General features: G+C 39.2%; 1 protein-coding gene across 29 annotated transcripts in view; it reads left to right on the forward strand.

The window, feature by feature from the left end:
* Positions 1–24,798, forward strand: part of PRLR (prolactin receptor) — a 168,270-nt gene that overhangs the window by 134,809 nt on the left and 8,663 nt on the right. For 27 of the 29 annotated variants that reach the window (XM_083818530.1, XM_083818533.1, XM_083818543.1 and 24 more), the window contains 12 exons: positions 938–1,006; positions 6,317–6,430; positions 7,467–7,599; positions 9,746–9,915; positions 13,113–13,282; positions 14,544–14,685; positions 16,184–16,316; positions 18,349–18,518; positions 19,814–19,983; positions 20,975–21,119; positions 21,969–22,068; positions 24,329–24,398. In XM_083818530.1, the coding sequence (XP_083674656.1) occupies positions 6,361–6,430; positions 7,467–7,599; positions 9,746–9,915; positions 13,113–13,282; positions 14,544–14,685; positions 16,184–16,316; positions 18,349–18,518; positions 19,814–19,983; positions 20,975–21,119; positions 21,969–22,068; positions 24,329–24,398 (1,473 nt within the window). In that variant the 5' untranslated portion in view covers positions 938–1,006; positions 6,317–6,360. Of the gene's footprint in view, positions 1–937; positions 5,277–6,316; positions 6,431–7,466; positions 7,600–9,745; positions 9,916–13,112; positions 13,283–14,543; positions 14,686–16,183; positions 16,317–18,348; positions 18,519–19,813; positions 19,984–20,974; positions 21,120–21,968; positions 22,069–24,328; positions 24,399–24,798 lie in introns of all 29 variants that reach the window. The other 2 variants (XM_083818551.1, XM_083818547.1) reach the window with 2 other exon arrangements.

Below are 24,798 nucleotides of genomic sequence, written 5' to 3' on the forward strand. Positions count from 1 at the left end.
TACGTTGGCTGTACATCCAGTAGCTGGCACCAGGTCCGCTGATGTCCTCAGTTGCTGGGGAGTTGCGCACGAGCCTAGAGACTTGCAATCCCACTCAGAGCTCTCTCCCTCCTTGCCGGCTAATCTAGCTGGAAGTTCACCAGCACACAAATGCACCCACCCAGCACAGAGCACACCCAGACAACAGAAATAGAACTTAATGAGGGTATAGGGTAGACTATGGTGATCAGGCACACATCCCAGTCAAACAAGCTTACACTTGACTGGCCCCTTTATTCCCTTCTTCTCCTTGTTTTCCCATGCTTGTTTCCCCCCAGTCCACTCTGATCCCTTCCTTTCCCTGCTGTTTGTCCCTCCATTAAATATCCCATAATAAGACTGCCACGTTCCCCAAATTCTTTTCTCACTGCATCCCCTAATGAGTGCTATACCTCCATCCCTCTGCAACATGTACTGGGAAGGGAATTTGGTTGACTCCTCCTGGTGGGTTCTGCACAAGGGACAATGGGCTGATTGTTTTCTTTGGTAGTTTTAGGCGTAGCCGATTCCCTGTGCCCCATTTTCGCTGATTAGATTGCCAGGGTTCCTCCCCCTACCCTGTCATTTTTCATCTGATCCTGTCCTGGCTTTTGTGTATATGGTGATTAGGTTTTAATCATATAACCTAGCACAATCTACTAGTAAAGCTGGGCTGCATCCTAAATTGCTAAAACCAAAAATTATGCTCTTACTGAAACAGATAATGGAAAGACTGTACAGTAACACAGTATTTTACAATAGTTGCTATTGCTCTCAGTGTTTAAATGTATTGACTTGGACTGTCAGTATCTGAATCAGCTAATGAGTGGGTTTTTTTTTGCTCTTTGTGTTTTATGAATAAAGTAGCAATACTTCCAGTAATATACAAATCCTGGAACTACTCTTTTTTTTCTTGCAGATTATCAAGTGATCTGACATTCGCCAAGGAGACGAGCAAAAATCTTCCTTGCATACATGAATCCTTTAGGTAGGAAACTAGACTGTATATTTCATGACTATGCTATGTATAAATAATAATTAAAAGTGTCATAGTAGGATAATGACTGTGGAGTAGGACTTAGCAGTTGGTTGAGATTAATTTCCACCGTATTTAAAGAGCAATTTTCAAGTTCTAACTTCAATTCTAATTTTCAGTCTCTAAAATTTTTCTCTTTACAGCTTATGCTTTTCTTGTCTGAAAAGATACAGATAAAAATCATGAAATTATGACTAACCATACAGACCACCAGAGAAGAAAACAGAATCTTTGAGAGCCGTGAGACTGGTGGAGGAAAATTACCATTGTTAGCTAGATCATGTTTAACAATTTTATGGTTTTACAAAGATGGAATTGGTGATATTCTGGGGGAAAAAAGATAGTGAGAAAGGATCAGTTTTTAGCTTGTACATGTCTAGTATGAGTTTGAGCACAGCACTTAATCTTTTTCTGTATTGGTTCCCAATCTGTAAAGTAGGGATAGTGGTGCTTTCTTCCAGTTGTCTTGGCCTGTCATGTCAGTTTAGATGTTGAGACTTTTAAAAAGAACTCCAGGCTCAGTTCTGTAAAATCAATTGGCATAGATTAGGTTAGGTGCATAAATACTTCGTGAGTGACTTGTGTATATAAAATATTTTCAGGAGTATGGGCTTTCATGATTTTGTCTTTTCCAAATATGATTTAAGTCTTCCACACTAAGAAGTCTATCTCCATCAGTGAGCAAAGTTATTCCATTCAAAAAAAAAAAAAAAGGACTACAAAGGGTCCTTAGGACCAGATTTATTTGAGAGGAACTTAGGAAAAAAATATATTAGAAAACCTGATACAGGCTTTTCAGGTGAAATCTAAAGGAATGTATAGGTGCCTTCAGGTTACACAACATAAAAATATGAAGTGTATGGTCCCAAGAAATTAACTTGATGTGTCTCTGCAAAGCAGCCAACAAAACCTACATGCTAGAAGTAGCCACCTGGAATTAGTCTCAAGAAATGTAGATCAGAGGCATGTGTGAACTGCCTGCCTTCTCTAGAACTCATATACCTCCATGAAGGTTGCCTGAGGGACTTAGAAGTTGGAGACTTCCAGTTAGGTCTCATGCAAGGTGGGAAAGCAGAGCCCAGAACACACTGCACATACACACCTTTAGTTTTCAGTATAATCCCAACCACCATCATTCAGAAACACACCTAATGATAGCTATGCCTTAGTCATGGTTAGGGACGTAAGTCATCAGTGTTGGCATAAGAACTCAGCATAGGAAGGCAGACTCATGCAATGACCACAGAACAGTTGAATGAATATTCAACATTCAGCTATAGGCCAGTAGGATTCTGGATGGTATAGGAAACTGCCACATTTCTTGCTTTATTCCGTTCTTTATTTGTACTCGGTTTCACACAGCTGTAGTTCACCCTTTCAAATGATAATGAACTGTGGCATTTTGAGAATCCTTAAATTGCCTTCCCCTAGGCCTGAGAGACGAACATTATTTATCATCGTTAACTAGTTGGAATGTGAATCTTGTTCAGTATGGATTGGTAGAGCACTTCAGGCTTCAGATCCCTTTGGCAGCACAAACAAAGCCTGTGATGGACAGAATACCATTGACAGCGGGTGCTGTGCAATTGTTTCCCCTTCCTGCAAGCCTGAAAATAGCGCAGATGGAAATATTTCCATTTGTGTAGAACTAGGTAAAGACTTCTCTGTCAGTCTCAAGAAATGTATCTATCAGTATACAACAAGAGCTACAAATAAAGTAGGACAAGGACAATCTCTCAACCCTGCTTCACAGCACCAGATTCAGTATTTGTATTTAACTTCCAGCTTCATCTAGCTGCAATGTAAGCACTGTTTTCAATGCTAAAATTTCATATTATTATTAATTACACAGTAGGGTTATTTTACAGTAATATATAGCACTACTTGCTTCTGTGCTTTATAATACCTCGGTAATGATTTCTGTCCGCATGCACAATTTTTGGGTGTTCGATATGCAGCTATTGAAGACTGCATAACAGCTGTGTTAAAAGGAAGAAATTCAGCTACAGTGTCAGAATGTAATAACTCTGTTGGAATTAAATCAAAACCTTCAAAAAGGAGGCATATGATTTTTAGTTATCAGTTACTGTAGCCTTGGTTTTGCATGATGTTCTAGCAAATCAGTGTCCATTGTATCCCTTATAAAAGAATGCATTCAGTCCAAAAAGCGAGTCTTTCCCTACAACATATTCATAAATACTAGTTAACCTTTTATGAAAAGATTTTCAAGTCAGATACAGGGAAGGTACCCTTTTGATGTATTTACAACAAAGTGGACATTATTTTTTTTCTATTAAAGCAAGTATTTTTAAAAACAAGAGATCTCTTCAGAGGCCTTATAGGAAATATCTGAACCAAAAATACCAAATACCAAGCAACCATGGAAACGCAGGCACTGGAACAAATGGAATATGGTTAATATGCCTGGAGCCTCCTGGCCACTGCTCTGCTGCTGCTGACATCCCTTCAGAAAGCAATACAAATCACAAATAGAATGATGCTTTTCTTAGATGCTTTTAAGGACATATTTATGATCAAATAACCAGAATTTCTCATAATTCTTTAATAGAAAATATTTTGAAAGCATTAAATTCTGAATGTAAAATAGGATATCCAGCCATCTCATGCTCGTGTACAGTTTCCTAATTGCTAATAATTCAAGGTATATAAATTGAATTGAAATAGCCAGGAAAGCACATATCGGATCATAAAGCCCACTCCCCAGCTATCACGAACAATCATGGCATATATATTTCATAATACATCTGACTCCCTGGGAAAACTAAATGGGATTTTTGCTTCTGGAAGACTATTCCAGAAATTCATTTCTGTCTTTTCTTTCTTTCTTTCTTTCTTTCTTTTTTTTTCCTAATTTTTGGAACTAATTACAGCCATTTATTCTTGTTGCAACATTTTGTAGAGTTCATACATTCTTAAGTTCCCTCTTTTGATTCTAATCCCCTGGTATGCCTATAGAAGACAACCATATACTTGAAAGGAGTAAGAAGCCAGTTCTTTAAATCTCAGTCATGAGACAGCCTCTGTGTCCCTGCTCATATCAGTAGTTTTCTATATCCATTCTAAATATGTTAATCAGTTTATTTATTTGTGTTTCTGTGTTTTTGTTGTTGTTATTGTTTCCCCGCATATGGAGTTTTTATGTCCCATACATTTAGTATGTGGCAGTAACAAGTCCACAATCCTCCACTGTATCTCTCCTGTTCTTTTTCACAGCCACATCACAGTAGTGGCTCATGATCATCTCATTTTTAAACAACAAAAGATCCCAAGAAAAAATATGTGCTTACAAATTAATTAATTTCACCTTATTTCTATTAATTTGATTCTCTGGGTATTCAGTTTCCAAAATTATCCTGCTTTCATTGTAGTGTGCTCTACTTCAGCTCTTTCTGATGATGCCTCTCTATCTTTCATCACACAGAAAAGATATCTCTAAAAGAATTTTTTAAAAAAAAAAAAAAGGTATAACATAGTCTGTTTGAAAGTGGTGTATTTTGCAAACATTCAACTGTTGTTTTTGTTGTTGTTGTTTTGTGTTTTTTTTTATAATAACAAAATATTGTGTTATCGTATGTACATGAAATGGCTGTTGTTTATAGTTCAATATTTCACCTTGAGAAGAACATGCTTCTTCCTTGCATGAGCTCAGTGGTCTGCATTCTGCATTATGTAACACCAAATTTTCAGCTCATTTCAGAAGTTAAACACTAACAATTGGGCCTGCAGTTTGTTTACAGACATAAAATTTGCATGTGATTACACAAAACTGGAGTTTATATTTAAATGGTGTGCTCCGCATTGACTCTCTATGCACAGATTGCTGTAAGGGAGTTTAATACAGATGCAGTTCTGCAGTGTAGCTCAGTTGCATAAATGAAGTGTGCCTGGATATTCAGAAGAAGCCTATGAAAGTGTAGCTGACTGTGGTTCTTTAGCACTTTGTCCACAATAAACACATTTTAGAATCAGTTAAATTGACTGATACTTCATTTGCCTGTGCACTTGAGAAACATTTGTGTGCTGATGGGTTGTAGTTTCTTGATACAGAAAATGAATTGCATAATGAAAATTGAGTCATCTGATAAACCACAAAGAATTTTTCCTCTGCAAAGAGACAGCTTGTTCTCACGCTGTTCTACACTGAACGGGTTTCAAGCACAAAATACCTGTCGGATGTGCTTGGTAGGAGTGGAAAGCTGAGGTAAGGAGTTTCCTTTTCAGACAGTAAATCGTTATTCTTTAGTTTCATGGAGTAAGGTTGGCTACAAAGAATCTAATAGCAGACACCAGTCACCATCTCCACGCAGGAAGTTTGCTGGTGGGACAAGCAGGAGGTTTGCTTCAAGTCATAACTCAGCCTTTTCTTCAGGCTAGGCAGATTTAGCAGCAGCAGGGGCTTCCGATTACCCTGAGCTGTAACTTGAATGCTGAGGACACCTAGTGGTGTCAGCCCTCTGCAGGCACTGGGGCTCCACAGCTGGTGGCCTCCCACTGTATTTCAGCTGAGTTCTGCAATACTGCCTCTGGCCTTTACAGGCTGAAGAAAGAGGGATAATTGCATCTTGTCTTGCGTTTCCACCTGGTAAATGAACTGTGAATTTACACTACTTTTCCCTTGGTTTCTTTTCTCTGTTCTTGGCATTTCCACTTTCCAGCAAAATTAAATGCAGTAAAAACAATGAGCTGAACACAAAGAATGAGTAGCACTCTTCAGCTCAGGTGGTCTGAATTCAACACTGCCAGTCCCAAATATTCAGAAGTCATGAGATTGGCTCAAAAATCCTTAACATATACATAAATCATGAATATTTTCTATTTATCTTCTCTTTTCAGGACCTTCAGAGTTCAGAAATGTTGAGTTCTTCTTTATATTAACAGGGATAAACATATATTTTTTGTTATTAAGAGTCTGATTCCTCAGGTAAATTAATGAGTCAGATGTTAGAACTTTAAGAAAATCATCCTGTGTCCCAAGATGAAAAATAAATATGCAAGATTAGTTAATGCTGTGAAAGCCTAATCCCAGCACTGCTAACCATTCAAAAACCTTAAGGATGATCTACTTACTACTCTTCAATTCAGGTTTTCTTCCTCTGAAGTGGAAATGCAACTCATGCCACACCTCTGAGAAATAACAAGAATCAATTAGCTGCAATTCAAAAAGAACTTTGATCAAGCCAAGGGATACATATTACATGTTACATATTTTTATTGACTATTGCATGATGGTATATTTTACAGTGATCCCTTGATCTGATACTCCCCCCTGGGGAGAAGTGGACACCATGAAGCAGAAATTGATGTCATCAATTCAAATTATATTGTTACTTCCTCTGACTGCAATGGGACTAACTGGTAAGTACAAAACTTCCTGAAACACTTGTTTTCCTTAAAACACTTCTTTCAGAAGTCTGAGGCTTTACCTGATCTATCCTGACCATCACTGGAACCTGTACATATTTAAATTAAATTCTTTTAAAGTTTTGTATGGAGATTTTGAAAATGGCTTGAGTCCTCTTTTCTTTTTATAGTATTAATTTAATGATAAAGTGGTGGTGACGATGAAAGACATTCACTCCGTCCCTGCACTCACTCCATCCTTGTCACCTTCTTGGGAATTAGCATCATTTGAATAGTAACACAATTAGAGATATGGTACGGAACTTTAATGAAGTAAAGGTAAGATTAGGTTGAAAAGTCACATGCTCATCATGTCAAAAAGTCTGTAAAATTATGGTCTATTTTCTTGTTGGAAGTTAACGACAAGTAATCTTTACAGGAAGTATTCTAAAATGTATCAAGATTATTATGGAATATTCAAATAATTAATGAATACATACAGGTTGCCAGTACACAAAATATTCCATCCATCCCATTGATTTCTTCTTTCTCTAATTTGCCTTACCTACAATTTACCCCAAATATGTGATAATTTTAGAGTTGTGCAAATAATGGAATTTTGGTTCAATTGCAAAGTTGGAGGTGAAATTTAATTCTAAGATGACCCAAAGATAAAGATTTGGGATATTTTAGGAAAATGTATATATATATATATATATATATATGTCATGCATTTGACTCCATGCTTTTTAATTCATTTTGGAGATTACTGAACACTTTCAAAGTTTAGGTTAAAATGACATTTTTATTTTCAAAAAGAGAAGTAACAAAGTATTAGAAGCTGTTTCAGAAATTTGAGATAATATATATTTACTTTTCTGAAAGTTTCGGCCCTTTTCCCAGGCAGATTTATTTACCAAATTCAGTCCATAAGTTCAAATAATATTATTTTTTTCAAGCATTTCTTGTTGAATTTGCCATTCAGCAACAACTACAACAAAAAAAATTGTCCAACCCTAATATAACTAGCTGGATTTCTGCACTTCTCTAGGTCAATCATATCCTGGAAAACCTAAGATAATAAGATGTCGTTCTCTAGAAAAGGAAACCTTTTCTTGTTGGTGGAAGCCTGGTTCAGATGGAGGACTTCCTACCAATTACACCCTGTTCTACAGCAAGGACAGGTAAAAAACGATGAATAAGTAAGTTGTCAAGTCATGATTATGACAGAATGAGGGAATGATAACATTAATTTGTGAAAGCCAATTTTATGAATCCATGTTACACCTCAAATAGCCAACAAGGGCTATACAGATGAATGGCTTTCCCTTGGTGGAAAAAACCATGGCTACAACCAATACCAAACTTTCAGCCTGTCCCTACTGAAACTCATCTGAGCTAATTGCCCTGCTCTGAACACATACTGGGAAAGACATAATTTGTCCCTTTATCAGAACGCACACAGCTTTTATCTGAAGCACATCCTTCTCTGAGGAGGGGAGTATCAGGGCACCACGAGGGACAGAGGCCACCTGGGGGTTGCAGGGGCTTCCCTGGGGCAGACAAAGCAAGGCCACCAGCTAGGGCCCATCCCACCCCTGAGCAGGGTAGCCCAGGGGCAGACCCAGGCATAGAGCACCACCCTGGGGACAGGAACAGGACAAGGTGGGGCTGGGCTGAGGTGTCAGCCTGCAGGCCAAGGCTGTCTTGATGGGGCCCACGGCACAGTGTTTGGGAGCTGGAGACCGGCCCTACTGTGGTGGGCCGAAGTGGGGTCTTGGCCACAGGCAGGGTCAGGGGAGGCCCCAAGGGAGGCTGGGCAGTGACAGTAAGGGCTGGTGGTTCCCTCAGGGCCCTGTCATGGAATTTTCCCTTAATATGCACAGCAAACCCGCATCTGGAGAAAATCTGAGAGACTTTACTTCCCCTTCTGGATTCGTAGCCAGCCTGGTTATTCACAAAATGGAGTAAAACCAGGTGTGGGTATTGCATCTCAAAACTTACTGTTTTGGTAAATCTGTGACTCCCTCATACTGTTACAAATAAAATGTGTATATGTTTATCTACTTTGCTTAACCTGTGCTTCTTTGTATAAATGCCCTTTCTTCCTGAAAAAAGAGGGCTAAGAACACGTCCAAGCAAGCATGGAGGCTCAGAGATTGAATATTTTTGAATAAATCCAGTGAGGTTCAGAACAGATAAGGTAAAGCCTCAGACTTCCCTGCTTAAATTAAACCAGCTCCAGATCATATGTATTAATTGATCAGGAAAGATGCAGCTTTTAATAAAGTTACCACAATCAACAATAATCTGAGAGAGATGATGCTCCCCTCATCTATAGTGAGCATATCTGTGGAGCTTTTATTTTATGAAAGTCCAGATGTTTCAGTCTTGATCAGAACAGAACTTTTTTTGAGCCTCTTAAGTCACACCAGTCACAGCCCAGAACTGCCCCACCTGGAGATGGTCATAGATGCTCGTCAGTTTTATTAGATCTGCTGAAAAACAGGCATTGCCAAGCACTCCAGGTCTGAGACGTAGTTACCTTTCTTAGCTTACTGTCTCTCAGGTGTAGTCCCCTTACTTCCATCTTTGCTTTGTGAACCCAGACAAAACTACCTGAATACTGAAAGACCTTGTTACTAGTGATGTATCGAGCGTAACAGTGGGACTAAGACGTACCTTGGAGCCATCTCAACTAGTGCTTTGGGTTTGTACAGTTCTTCACACCTAGAAAAGGCTGAGTACCTCACCTAGTTCAGCTTTAATTGAGTACAAAACAATCCCTCTGCTAAAAAAAGCTGAAGACTCATATGAAGGTAATAGGTAAGAGACATGATGATCATCATGTTCAAAAGCAGATAAAAGAATACATTGCTGAAAGCAAAATAATCAATAAAACACTCCTTGGCCTTAGGGCCCATCAGGTTACTTTCCAGAGAATGGAAAGAAGGTATTTAGTAACTTTTCTTCTGTAGTCAAAGTGAATGTATTTAATTTGCTTTTTAACTTGCTTTCAAACATTTTTAAAATTGCCTCATGCTGTCTCTGGAAATTTCTCTTTCCATTCTTTTGTAAACATGTTCCTGTGTATAAAAAAGCGGATAAAAGCTTTCATCCTGAATAACTGCAGTAAAAATAGCTTATGATTCAATGCAGCATTTATGGTAATAGCATTTGACGCTCACTGAACTGTTTCCCAGAGGGTGGGATTATATATATAGACTTAAACATTTTAAATTTCTTTGCTGAACCTAGGCCATTACTAGAAAATTATCTACTTTGATTCATTTTCTAAACTTCTGAACTTTTTAAATCATTTTATTTCAGTGAAGAAAAAATCTATGAATGTCCAGACTACAGAACGTCTGGTCCCAATTCCTGTTACTTCAATAAAAACCACACTAATCCATGGACAACGTATAATATCACTGTAACAGCAACAAATGAGATTGGAAGTAACAGCTCGGACCCTCAGTATGTGGATGTGACCTCAATAGGTAAAAAGGAAAGAATGAAATGGAAAAAAAAAATAGTTGGAGATGTATCTGTCTTTTAATTCCAGAACAAGTAGTCGTGAAAGTTTTCTTTCCTCATGATGTGAAGCTTGCTATGGAGAAGTGTTTATCTACAGATGATCTAAAATATGTGCCTGTAATTTATGTGGAAAATGCATTTTACTTACAAATTAAGTAACTGCATATTCTATTATCGTTTTAATCTTGGCTGAAAAATTGTCGCCAGTTTCTAGTAAACTCCAGTATGTCAATTAGTCTCAACTGAGTTTAGACAATTTTGTAGGTTCCTAGCACAGCAGATTATAAAACTTTCAAATTAGGTCAAACTACCTGAAATGTTCCAGACTAAATTTTCCAAATATAAACATCTTTCTGGCTGCTGGCATTGCAATCTTGGGAGGGTGAAAATAATTGCCCAAGCACTCAACTTTTTTTTTGTTTTGTTTCCAAGTATTTCATGTTCTTAATTCCATTCTGTTTTCTGCGTACATACATTGTAGAATGTACTCAGTTTTTTACCTATGAAATATCTGACTTTTTCATTTTGCAAGAGTAACCTGATGAAATTATGATTTGTATTTCCTTAGTCTGACAAATTCAGAATGATGTCTAAGATCTGCTGATACTGTGGTAAATCAGTATCCACTTAAACATTATTAGGGAGGAAAAAAAAAAAAGAAAAAAAAAGGGTTATTTTACTATACTCTTGTAGAAGGGCATATTCATCTGAAATTAATATAATGAAATACAAAACAAATCACAGAAATAACATAATGGTTGAGGTTGGAAGGGGCCTCTGGAGGTTGTCTGGACCACCCTGCTCAAGCAGGTACATCTAGAGCGGGTTGTCCCTGACCACATCCAGGCAGATTTTGAACACCGCCAGGGAGGGAGAACAGCACAACCTCTCTGAGTAATCTGTGCCAGTACTTCATCACCCGCACAGCACAGAAGTGCTTCCCAATGTTCAGACAAAACCTCCTGTGTTCCAGTTTGTGCCCATTGCCTCTTGTCCTGGCAGTAGGAAGCAGTGAAAATAGTCTGGCTCCATCCTCTTTGCACCTTCCCTGCAGGTATTTATACACATTGATGAGATCCCCCCTGAGCTTCCTCTTCTACAGGCTGAACAGTCACAGCTTCCTCAGCCTCTCCTCACAGGAGAGGTGCTCCAGTCCCTTTGTCATCTTGGTGGCCCTCCATTGGACTCTTCCCAGTATGTCCATGTCTCTCTTGTACTGGGGTACCCAGAAGTAGATTCAGTACTCGAGGTGCAGCCACACCAGCGCTGAGTAGATCATCTCTCTTGACCTCCTGGTGATGCTTTGCTTAATGTAGCCAAGAATACCACTAGTCTTTTTAGTGACAAGGGCACATTGCTGACTAATATGCAACTTGGTGTCCACCAGGACCCCTAGGTCCTTTTCTACCAACCTGCTCTAAAGACGGGTGGCCCCCAGCACATACTGGTACCTGGGGCTGTTCCTTCCCAGGTGCAGGACTTGGTGCTTCTCCTTGTTAACTCCATGAGATTCTTGTCAGCCCACCTCTCCAGCCTGTTGAGGTCCCTCTGGATGGCTGCATGATCCTTTGGTGAGTCAGCCACTCCCCCAGTTTTGTGTCACCTGCAAGTTTACTGTGGGTGCATTCTACCCCATTGTCCAGATCGTTAATGAAGAAGTTAAACTGACCTGGACCCAATACTGACACCTAGGATACTCCACTTGCTACTAGACTTCAGCCTGACTTTGCACCATCGACCATTACCCTCTGGGCCCAGCTGTTCAGCCTATACTTCAACAGCTTCTCTGTGAGGATCTTATTGGCAACAGAGTCAAAGGCCTTACTGAAGTCCAGGAAGACAACACCCACTGCTCTCCCCTCATCCATCAGGCTGGTCATTTCATTATAGATATTTATCAGGTCAGTGAAGTGTGACTTTCCCTTGGTGAATCCGTGCTGACTACCTCACATGATTTTCTTCTCCTTCATGTGCCTGGAAATGGTTTCCAGAATTAGCTGTTCTATCATCTTCCCGGGGATCAAGCTGAGGCTGACCAGCCTGGAGTTCCCTGGGTCCTCCTTCTTGCCCTTCTTGGAGATAAGAGTGCTTGCTTTCCTCCAGTATTTGGGCACTTCTCTTGGTTGCCAGGATTGATCAAAGATTATAGAGAGTAGCTTCACAGTCATATCTGCTACCTCCCTCAGCACTTGTGGGTGCATCCCATCAGGGCCATGGACTTAGAATGTCCAGTTTGCTCAGATGTACCCTGACAGGATCCTCTTCCACTAAGGATACCTCTTCCTTGCTCCAGGCTTTCAGCCTGCACCCAGGGACCTGGGATTCTTGAATGCTGGTCTTTTTGGCAAAGACTGAGGCAAAGAAGCATTCAGTACCTTAGGCTTTTCACTGTCCTGTGTAGCCAGGCCTCTGAGGGCCCACATTTTCTCTAGTCTTCCTTTTGTCACCGATTTATTGGTAGAAGCCCTTTTTGTTGTCTTTGACATCCCTGGCCAGATTCAATTCCATTTGGGTTTTAGTTTTCCTAACTCCATCCCTGGATGCTCTGACAATCTCTGTTTTCCTCCCAGGTTACCCATCCTTGCTTACATTCGCTGTAGATCACCTAGACATGTCTTCCCATAAACTCACTGTCAGCTCCTCATCCATCCCCAGGCAAAGCTCCACACTCCAGCTGGTCATTGACATAGAGGGCAATGCCCCTTCCTCGTCTCCCCAGTCTGTCCTTCCTAGAGAGTCCGTATCTTTCCACTGCAACACTCCAGTCATGGCAGCCATATCACCATGTCTCTGTGATTTCAACGAGAACATAGCCATGTAACCACACATATGCGTCTAACTCATCTTTATTCCCCATACTGCATGCATTAGTGTACAGGCACTGAAGAGGGGCACCCCAACATGCTGTGTTCCTATAAAGTTTTGGGGGGATTTCTCCATAATGCTGTTTTGTAGGCATATCTTTGCTAACCTGCAAGCACCGGGGGTGACCCTGCTTCATCCCCATTTTGTGATCTTTTGTGATCCCTCCCTATCACGTCACCCTATGCCCTTTGTTCAGCAGCCTTGTTTGTCATTAATTCACAGGGCTACTGTTTAAAGGAGGTAGCCTTTCTGACAGAAAATTAAATCATTAATGACAAACTTTTCATTTATACAGTTCAGCCAGGTTCTCCTGTGAATCTCACTCTAGAAGCAAAAGCATCTGCTAGTATAACCTACCTTTGGGCAAAATGGTTTCCACCTCCATTAGCTGATGCCAGCTTTAATTCCCATGTGTATCACTATGAACTACGACTAAAACCTGAGGAAAAGGAAGAGTGGGAAGAGGTAAGGGAAAAAACATTTGTTGTATAAATGCTTTTCAATAAGTTCTCTTGTCAGAATTTAATTGGTACTATAAAAATTTTAGTTTCTATAAGGATACAAAAATACTGTAACCAAATCTGTTTAAAAAAAGAGAAGTACTGTTACAGCTTACAGAGACAGTGAAAGTCATGGTATTTGTATAACTGTCCTTGATATGTCATATACTAAAAAGTAAGATAAATAGATCTATTTAGCCCTATTTAGTAGATAGATAGATCTATTTAGGAATATTTAATTGTACATTTTCATCAACGTGTCTGTTGCCATCACAGTAAGAGACTGCTCAGTTCTCATAGTTTAAGCCAAATCAAGATCAAAGCAGTTTAATGATTCATTAAAATATAATTGATGAGCAATCAGTTAACTATGCAGTCAAAAATCAGTGTCAGCAATACAACAGATAAATCATAATACCCACACTGCCTGGAGTGCAGCTACCCACAGCATCAGAGAGAGAGGCTGCGCTGCTCTGTCTGGCTCAGGCAGAGGTCATGGTACTAGCAGAGCAGCTTCTGATAGCGTCACAGCTGCTGTTTCCAGTCTCCCCTCACCAAATTTTCATGCTTCTTTAGTGCTGTTTTTCAAGCTGACTGTGTTTCAGATGTCTGTAATTCCCTAGTTACTGTTTAATTGGGCTGAGAGTTGTCATCCTCCTCAACATGATTAATTGGGGCAAACCTCCAATGTCTGAAAGCTTGGGGTGTTCTACTCACACTATTTACATTGAAATTCCCAACTGTTGTCATTTTGCTAGGAGTGGGCCACAGTACTCCCACAGCTGGGATACCAGGATAAAATATCATTCTTAAAGTTATATTCAGATGGCCTCAATGCTACTTAAATTGCTGATGCCTTACAGATGGAGAAAGCTATGTATCTTGAAAGACTTCTGAAGAGATGTTTAAAGGGCCTAAGGCACTTAATAGTAAGACCTAAAACTAACCACTAAGAGGTGTTAAACAGATTGTCTGAGTCAAACTACCTATAATGTTCCTTTCAATGTTGATCTGATGAAGTACTTATTAGAAAGTCTACAATTCTTGAGCATCAGAACCTCAATGTCACTGTTTTTCTGTTCATTCAGCCACTACCTTTACTACTTTGTAAATAACATCTTAAAAAATATCTGATTGAAATCCTTACCTTTCAAAAGTCAGTGACGCAAGCATACTTCTTGATGTCTTATTTGTTAAAATAGACCGATTCTATATTATTTTTCCAGACAATATCTGTTGGAATGCAGACACAATACAAAGTGAGTAGGTTAAATGCTGGGATGAGGTACATTGTTCAGGTCCGTTGCATGTTAGACCTTGGAGAATGGAGTGAATGGAGCTCTGAAAAACGCATTCAGATCCCCAGTGGTGAGTTGATGATTACTGTTCTGTTAATTGTGTTTACACTCTAGTCAGTTCAGTGTTGTGAAAGGTGCCTAAATGGCAGCCCTGAAAACCTGGTTCCTCACACAGATGCTTCATAGTGCTGGAGGAACAACTTAGCGCATCTTGCCATATTTTGTGTGTAATTATATATTCAGTCTTGCTGATCCACTTAGTACTTGGCCTCTGCCAAAACTGGCTATGACAAACAGACTGGGATTTACTAGGAAGTCACTTTGGATACAGATGTGCTTGCATAATTTTAGGTCTTGTCCTGCCATTTAAAATCATGTTGATTTCACCTAACTGAAGATACCAGGTAGCAGTACTTGTGTGAGAGTCACTCATTTGTTCGTTAGCAACGGGACTGAAATCATTGCCAGGAGCATAACAGAGCATAGCACTGCAGCTGCTATCACATGGGAATAATTGTCCGTGTTCTGTTGGGACATTAAATATGTATGACTTCATATCTTGTTATCAGACACTTTAGCCAGGTTGTCTCAAATCTTCTTCTTCTGTCACTAGCTGCATTATTCATTATTTGACATGGAGATTGCTGAAGTACTGATAATAGAAAAATATTTTGTAAATGTCCCATTTTCAGATTTGCCTGAGGCAATTATAAATTTGGAAAATCAATGGCCGCACTCTAAATAGTAGAAAATATATATTATTAATATAATGAGAACATGTTTTGCCACAAATACATAACTGCAAAGGTTTCAAGCACATCAGGGTTTTGACAACCATCGAAGTATTCAAAATTTAAGCATCTTCTTCAGCCCAATTCTAAATGCTTTGATTGAGTCTATAACAACCATCAGGAATCCAGATAATTATAAATTGCTTAGCAGCAATTAGGCAAATAGAGTGAGTACTGGGCATAACATCACTGTAGGAGGAAATACAAGAACTACTTTGTATCTTTTGAGTCAGCTCAGCATGGGCACTTCAGGAGAGAATTACTGGCAGGGACATAAACACAGGGGTAAACATGTTCTTGTTCATTTTTTCTTTTCTTGTAAAAGCCAAAACAACTGGCAGCATTATTATTTTTTTTTTGAATAATCAACCAGATCTTAAAACACATTTTTGAAGAAAAAAAAATGTTTATGTAAATAACAGATCAAATAGCAGAATGTATTTTAAATAATTTTACAGAAACTGGTATGACAGCATTTGAGAACCCTTTGTCAGATTTGGGAAGCCAAAAAGAGCTACAACCAGGGAAATAAAATGTAGTTCCTCAGTGTAGCTGCAGTGGAAAAGGATTTTGAAGCCAGATCAAAGTAAAAGGCTGCTACCCTAATCACTGAATGCCCTTTCTTTCCTGTGTAAATAATGAAGCAAAACATTTTCTTTCTTTGTAGAAAAAGAAAAAAAATGTATTTTCCCTGCTCCAATTGAATTTGTTTTATAAATTCAGAGTTGACCTGATGCGTTAAACTTACTAATTAGTTCGTTTATGTATCTCTTGCAGAAGAGTCACCTCCTGAAAAGCCTACGATAATAAAATGCCGTTCTCCAGAGAAGGAAACATTTACCTGTTGGTGGAAACCTGGTTCAGATGGAGGACGTCCTACCAACTACACTTTACTTTACAGCAAAGAAGGGTAATAAGTTGTATACAATTATTTAGTATTATATCAGAAAGACATAGAAAATCAAGCTTAATCGGTTTTGCATTTAGGAGAAGTGCTTTTCTATAGTTTACTGTAGACTTTTGTGCAAGTGACATATTCTGGAATAGCACTAGTAACTACATATTTAAGGTTAAAAAAAGATCTTTTTGTAATGTTGGGTTTTTTAAATTACTGTGAATTCTACTGGCATGGATAGATTGCCTTGATAGTTGCCATGGTGCTGCAACAGAATAACAGTGTTCACAGTAAAAAGGCATGGTCCTGTAGCTCCTGTAGCTCCTTCGCACCATAGACAGAAGCTTTCCCAAATGACCAGAATTAGCCACTTGAGGGGTAACTAAAAGTTAAAGCATATTATTGAGGGCATTATTCAAATGCATCTTCAACAATGACAGGCATGGGGCATCAACCACCTCACTAGGAAGCCCATTCCAGTGGTTGACCACCCACATGGTAAAGAAATTGCTCCTAATGTCCAGCCTGAACCTCCCCTGGTGCAGCTTTCTGCTGTTCCCACACACCCTGTGATCGGTTCCCAGGGAGCAGAGACCGGCACCTCCCTCTCCTCTTTCCCTGCTCAGGAAGATGCAGACAGCAATGAGGTTGCCTCTGAGCCTCCTTTACTCCAATTAGACAAACCAAGAGTCCTCAGTCTCTCCTCACAGGACATGCCTTCCAGCCCTTTCACCAGCTTTGGTGCCCTCCTCTGGATTCTTTCTTAAATGCTTATTTTTTTATTTTTTTTTTACATTGTGGACCTTAAAATCCTCTTTATATTGTGGAGCCCAGAACTCCACCTGATATTCAAGGTGAGACCACACCAGTGCTAAGTATGGTGGGAGGATCACCTCTTTTGACTGGCTGGCCATGCTGTGTTTAATGCACCCTAAAATGAAGTTTGCCCTCTTGGCTGCCAGGGCACGCTGCTGGCTCACACTGAGCCTGCTATGGACCAGCACCCCCAGATCCCGTTCTGCTGAGCTGCTCCCTAGCCATTCGTCTCCCAGCTTGTACCTGTGTCTGGCATTGCTCCATCTCCAGTCAGCCGGCATTTTCCTTGGCTGAACTTCATGCCATTGATCTCCCAATGTTTCAATCTATGTAGATCCCTCTGCAAGGCCTCACATCCCTCCAGGTCATCAGCAGCACCTCCAAGTTTAGTATCACTGGCAAACTTGCTGTGAATGCATTCCACTTGGGTATCCGAACACTGATAAAAATGTGGAACAGGACTGGCCCTGGAATTGAGCCCTGGTGAACACCACTAGTGATCAGTCACCAGCCAGACATAGCCCATTCCCTGCAACCCTTTGAGCTCTGCTGTTGAGCCAGTCCATTAGCCAGCATAGCATCAACCTGTTCATCTCGCAGTTGGACAGTCTGTCCAGAAGGATGCCGTGAGAGACTGTACCAAAGGCCTTACTTTTGTCACACTGTGTCTCAGAGGATCCTGGAAACAAGTGCTACATATTCTTCATCAACTTTGCCTTCTATACCTGCTCACTTTGGGAAGTTTGTGAATGGATTTGGAGGACATGTACAAGTTCGATTTTGGAACATTTGGTAAAAGACCAAATAGATTCTGAAAGCATATGATGTGGGCAAAAATTCATGTAAATGTGAAATGAACATTGAAAATACTCATTTTTAACAGATGGGTTAGAAGACTAGCAATTATGTCTACTGGTGCTCTGAAACATGTGGAGGCTAGGTAGTAGACAAGGGCATTCAGAAAAGATTTGTACTCTACTAGCCACTATGACATGTACCGCAGCCTAAACTCTCCAGGCTTCGTAGTCTTCATTTTGCAGTGGAAAAGCTTAATACAGTCTCTGGAATTGTTCAATTACTCTGTAGTCTGAAAGCAATATTCTGATTTCCTTCACACTACCAGGCATAAAGATTCTGATCCAGCCCTAAACATGCTGGATCCAAATGCAACTACTAGTTATCAAAGTCAGGTGTTTCAGTCTGTGTAATCACTATGATTCTTTTATTTCAGAGAAGAACAAGTTTATGAATGTCCAGATTACAGAACTGCAGGCCCTAATTCCTGCTACTTTGATAAAAAACACACCTCTTTCTGGACCATATACAATATTACTGTCAGGGCAACTAATGAAATAGGAAGTAACAGCTCTGATCCTCATTATGTGGATGTGACTTACATAGGTAAGAGATAATAAGTGTTTTCTGTGGAAACAAATAATTCAAAATTATGGGTTTTGACACAAGAATTTTCATTGCAGCTCTTCTCATATATAGTAGTATATCCAAGTTAAAAATATGTGAGAGCAAATAAGATCTTATCTGGTATAATAATAAATCAATATTCATCCTTTTAGCATTTTATTTTTAAAGGAATCATAAAAATGCTGAAAGCTTTAAAACTGTATTCAGAAAATCATTTATTGACTTTACGTATTTCCTTCAGTCAAGCCCTAAGAAACACCACCCAGCTAAAATCCTTTTCACCACCAACTGAATTCAAATTGATCTTTTAACTAATAATACTTAAATTTGACTACCTATAAGTGTTTTTCTGAAATTTGCTTTTTTTCTCAGATCCAAGAGAAGTTGAATCAGTGCTTTTTATAGCAATGTACTGATACTCTCTTCTCTCAGACTTTTTACACAGAGTAACTGTGGACAAGTATGTAGGTTATGTTCTAAGGGAAAGGAACATTATCACCAGTAATTACATTGTTATCAAGGATGTGGCTGCTGGGAGCCTGGTATCTGGAAGAGGGCTCATGGAGAAAAGGCTTTACATTTTACCTCTATGCCCTGACTACTTACCTGGTGAAGCTTTGCATCAGACAGTGGTAAAAATCATGCACTATATGTGGGAGTTCTACCTTCGAACTGAGGTAGCTGCAAGCCTGAGTATGGCAGAAACCTACATTCCATTTTGTTTTATTTTTCTGTTATAGTCGTGTCTGTCTATAAACAACTATTTTGCTTTGCTGTTAAGTATTTCTATCTATGCATGTTGGGATTATGCTGCTGTGTTTTCTGAATGTTAAAGATTGAAGGGGGCAAGTTTTATTGGTTAAATCTGTTTGTACAGCATTTCTAATGATATATGCCAACTTTGATAAGTTTATGATATACCACAACTTCTATAACACGGCATTAAAGATGTTAACTGGTTCTGTTAACTTTGAAACATAGCTGTGGGGAACAGCAACAATAAATAGTAATATAAGAAAAAAATATTTCAGATAATAAGTGATTAAGGCAAATCTCAATATGAACTCCACGTATCTGATGTTCTCCAGTTTCTCCAAATTCATAAATCCTTGCTTAGTTTATCAGGAAATTCTTGATCCCTGTATTCCAGCACTAGTTCCAATATAATGATATAATGGAGATGGCAACTCACCACTCACAACATTTCATATCTCCTCGTAAGATGCAAAGAAAAATCATTCAGAGTCTTACTGTCAGCTCTTTTATTTTAACAGTCCAGCCTGATCCTCCTGTGAATGTAACTCTAGAATTAAAAAAGCCAATGAATAGAAAACCATATCTGGTCTTGACGTGGTCTCCACCCCCACTGGCTGATGTCAGATCTGGATGGCTTACCCTTGAATACGAGTTGCGACTAAAGCCTGAAGAAGGAGAGGAATGGGAGGTAAGAATGTCACAAATTTTTGCTAGATGATCAATTACTGTTTGTCAGTTAGGTCCCATGACTGACTGTAACGAAGCGGGCACACAATATTTAATCCTATTTCAAAAGCAGTGCTTGTGTGATCTACAGATTCTTACTGACAAATTAGTATCTCATATGCTGCTGTATGATAGCAGGTGATGAAGTACTTATTTTTAATAGTGACCATTATATATTAACCATATTGGCATTTTAGTGTAAATTGTTAGTTCTCATTTAGTCAGGTTTCTTTTCTGATAATTTGTTCTCAACCACAAGCACTTCTTAGGTAACAGAAAGCTCAAAGCATTATGTAAAATCATTTAAATTTGTACAAATGACCACTAGGTAATAGTTGTCATGGTCACCTAGTAATTATTGTCTGTATCCAGGATGTGCAACTCAAACAACTGGGGGACAAATTAAAGACTCTGGCTATTAGTATATGGTTGCATTACCTCCTTGTCTGCTGTAATACTTCCCAGCAATCTCTGTGTTGCCTTCTGCCTTCCCTTGCCACTGTACTTTCCAGCTCCCTGGCCATTGCATGATCCACTCTTTACCCTATACAGTTCTACCAGCTCCACATTCCTTCTTTCCTCTCAGCATTTTTCTTCCTCAGTCACTATTTCTTGCCTCATTCTTCTCTTCTCGCCATTGCAGTTCCCACTATTACTACAGTTCCTTCATACCTGCCATGTGCTCATGATGTGTCCTTGCAGTAGTTTAATTTGCACAGTATAGCAGGGCCAGATATCATTCCTACTGCACTGTTAGAAAGATGAATTTAGAAATAAAATAAATGTACTGTTACTTCAATGACTTGCATAACGATTATTAGAAAGCTATCCAGATAATTTCTGTATTCCCAACTTGGTTATCAAGACTAAACTAGCTATGATTTTCCTAGGGGAAAAAAAAAAAAAAAAGTCTTAATTATATATGGATTTTATGATTTTTAATTCATTTCCAGACTATTTTTGTTGGACAGCAAACACAATATAAAATGTTTAGTTTAAATCCAGGAAAGAAGTACATTGTACAGATTCACTGCAAACCAGACCACCATGGATCATGGAGTGAATGGAGCTCAGAAAAGTATATTCAGATCCCTAATGGTGAGTGGCCAGGCATCCTTTCAGTAATTGTTATTAAGTGCAAGTTTGTGTAATACTTCTGTTAGCTGTCAGTGGCACTCGTGCAGATTGACATCCCATTGTTTCCCTAGGAAATGTAGCAACATCATTGCTAAGGTAACTGATTTCTCAGCTTTTCTGCACCTTACTGAGTTAGCTGTCTCATATGTTACTTTTAGGAGTTAAGCAGGTGAATGAATTTCCTTACTTATTTAAACAACATCCTTTCTGTTTATTGCCTCATCTGTTCTCATGATGGTAGTTTTTAATTAGGAGAGTTCTGGTAACTGCATTAGAACTGCTATCAGAACAACAAAGGATCACTGTCTTCAGACAGCAACAACTCTTCATTACACATTATCTGGAATGAATTCAAAATAAACATCTCAATGTAAAAAGTGTCATGTTACAATAGAAATCCTCAAAAACATTTAGTCCGAGATCGTTTTACCCACCTTTTAATTAATTATATGATATGTATTTGATAATGAAATAACTATGTTGGTATAAGTGGATTTGAACCCAGTTACTATAACGGACATTGACAAAAATTTGCTTCTTCATACATTTTTCTATATTTTTTCCAAGACAGTTTATTTCCTACATAGTGCTATTAATACAAAGTATATTAATTACCACATATTGCAATGAATATTGAGATCTGTCTATGCTAGTAGAGGTCTCCAGATTCAGTACTAAATTTGGCAGCTTAGAACAGTTTTTCAAATAAAAGTCATTTGAGACTTTTTTTTTTCTTTTCTTTTCTTTTCTTTTTCATTCTGATTGTATATATGCTAGGTGCATCCTTAAATAATTACATTTCTTTCATAGATTTCAGAGTAAAAGATATGATTGTGTGGATCATCGTGGGTGTCTTGTCATCTCTTATATGTTTAATCATGAGCTGGACAATGGTTTTAAAAGGGTACAGGTAAGTCACAAATTTCACAATCCTATGGAGTTAAAAATCTCAGCAAACTTTTCCAAAAATAGGCTATTAACATTTGATTTAATCTCATATAGGTTTTGTGTTTTCTTACGAGTGTTATGTAGTATAAATTACAGGTATTTGATTTTAAATTCACAAATGGTAAACAGGTATTTCTGTTCTGAGAAAACAGACTAAAAATGAAAAACTAAATTCTTAATTGGTAAAGACATGTCTCTATTAGATCTGGCCATCGTGGTTTGCCATTAAGTATTCAGCAAATATCATTTGGAGTATCCCTGCTGCTATTGAAGACGCATGTTTTGGGTTTGGCCTAATTTTCTAAATGAAACAAGGTTATGTTATGAAGTTATCTTTCTACATACTTGTCAGTCAATTCCCCAAATAATTTATTAAATCTTTGTCTGATTTCACTCAAAGGTAAAGGTGTTGCAAAGTTTATCTCTTCTGTAGAAGTATTGCAAAAAATAGTGGATGAGTAGAGGAAAGAGAGAAACTGCTGATGGAAAAGCAATCAGAAGTCATTCATCATAAATCCTGTTTAGTACCAGTCAAATGACAGTCAAGTACGCACACAGAGGCCCATTAGTCCTCCAGGACTGCACCCTACATCACTGTGTTGTGGTCAGTGATGAAGTTACAGCAGTTTGAGAGAGCTGGAGTTTAAGGGACAAAGAATAATAAAAGGACATTAGTAGTATTACATTTCCAGTTCAATAATTTTATGCTGTTCTATTTCTTATGAATATATCTAAGGATAATTTACAAACTATACCTGGCTTAGTAAACTACCTGGCTACAGAATGCAGGCAGGAAACAGATGTCCAACAGGGAGGCAACAGATAGGGGAGAAGTATTTAAAATTTCAGTAACTTTCTGAGGAAATGGGAGAACAAATACAGAGAGAAAACATAGAATTTAGAATAGCTTAGTTTCAAGGATCTTACAAAGACCATTGAGTCCAACTGCCTGACCACTTCAGGGCTAACTAAAAGTTAAAGCACATTATTGCAGGCATTGTCCAAATGCCTCTTCAACACTGACAGACATGGGGAATCAACCACCTCACTAGGAAGCCTGTTCCAGTGGTTGGCCACCCTCACAGTAAAGAAATTGCTCCTAATGTCCAGTCTGAACCTCCCCTGGTGCAGCTTTGTGCCATTCCCATACACCCTGTCATTGGTTCCCAGGGAGCAGAGACTGGCACCTCCCTCTCCTCTTCCCCTGCTCAGGAAGATGCAGAAAGCAATGATGCCACCTCTGAGCCTCCTTTACTCCAAGTACACAAGCCAAGTGTCCTCAGCCTCTCCCCACAGGACATGCCTTCCAGCCATTTACCAGCTTTGGTGCCCTCCTCTGTCTTTTTTTTTTTTTTATTGTGGACCTTAACACGCAGTGTTAATAAAGTGGGAGAATCACCTCTTTTGGATGGCTGGCCGTGCTGTGTTTAATGCACCCCAAAATGCCCAAAATGAAGTTTGCCCTCTTGGCTGCCAGCGCACGCTGCTGGCTCATGTTGAGCCTGCTGTGGACCAGCACCCCCAGATCCCGTTCTTGCCTGCTGCTGGGCTTTTAGAAGGTGGTTCTTGAACAGTGACCAGCTCTCATGGACCCTAAACCCTCTAGAGTTGATTCCCAGGGGACGCTGCTAGCTAGCTGCCTGAGAAGTTTAATGTTTGCTCTCTCAGGTCCAGGTTGGGCAACTCCACTGACCTTTTTGCTCCCTACACCAAAAATGTTGAACTATTTCCACAAAATGTTCCACTATTTCATCATGATAACTGTGGCCAAGACAGCCACCTGCCATCACCTCTCCCTCAAGGCCTTCCCTACTCTCAAACAACAGATCCAGGAGAGCACCCTTCCTGGTAGGCTCACTTGGTGCATGTGACAGAAAGTTATCTTCAGCATGCTGTAGGAATTTCCCAGGCTTGCTTGTCCTGACAGTATGATATTCCCAGTGTGTGCCTGGGAAGTTTAAGTCTCTCAGATGAAATGGAGACTTCAACTTTTCTTCAGTCATCTTCTTCCTTTACTTGTCTTCCTAGGGCCCAGAAACCTTTTTTGATAGCACTCAGACTTCCTGTTGCTACACCACTGGTACCCACATGAAAGAGTGGGAGGGGGTAAGAGAGGGCCCATATTTATATCTTTTGTATTTGTTCTGTTGTTTTTTGTCCATTTGTTTGTTTGCTTTGCTTTTTGTTTGTTTTGTTAATTTTTGTTTGTTTGTTTGTTTTAGAATGATAGCCTTTATCCTACCACCAGTTCCGGGACCAAAAATAAAAGGCATTGATACACATCTGTTAGAGGTGAGTACTGCTGATGACAGCAGAAGAATTTGCCATTACTTACTTTTTAAAATTCAGTACTAGCAAAAACAACTACCATAATTAAGTATAAAACAGATTTAGTTAATGTAATCGATGTTAAAAATAAGCAAAGCTTTCAGGTTGGAAGGTATGTATGAGACATAGTTTTGCCTGGCATTAATAGGAGGGCATCTATCTACAGGGTTTGTAACTTCAGTTGCTACCTGGGACACAGTAAGAGCTTAATGCCTATGTGATCTAAGTTGTTCTTAGATAAGTCACTCTCCACAGTCTCTTGCCATGTTGAGGAGACAAGGGCATGGCTGTTCTGTCAATTCTCCTCCATTACCTTCTTGCCAAACCCTTGAGACCCTTATCTGCTAGAAGCTCTGTAGTCCTC

Source organism: Anser anser (genome assembly GCF_964211835.1).
Source record: "Anser anser genome assembly, chromosome: Z".
NCBI lineage: Eukaryota > Metazoa > Chordata > Aves > Anseriformes > Anatidae > Anser > Anser anser.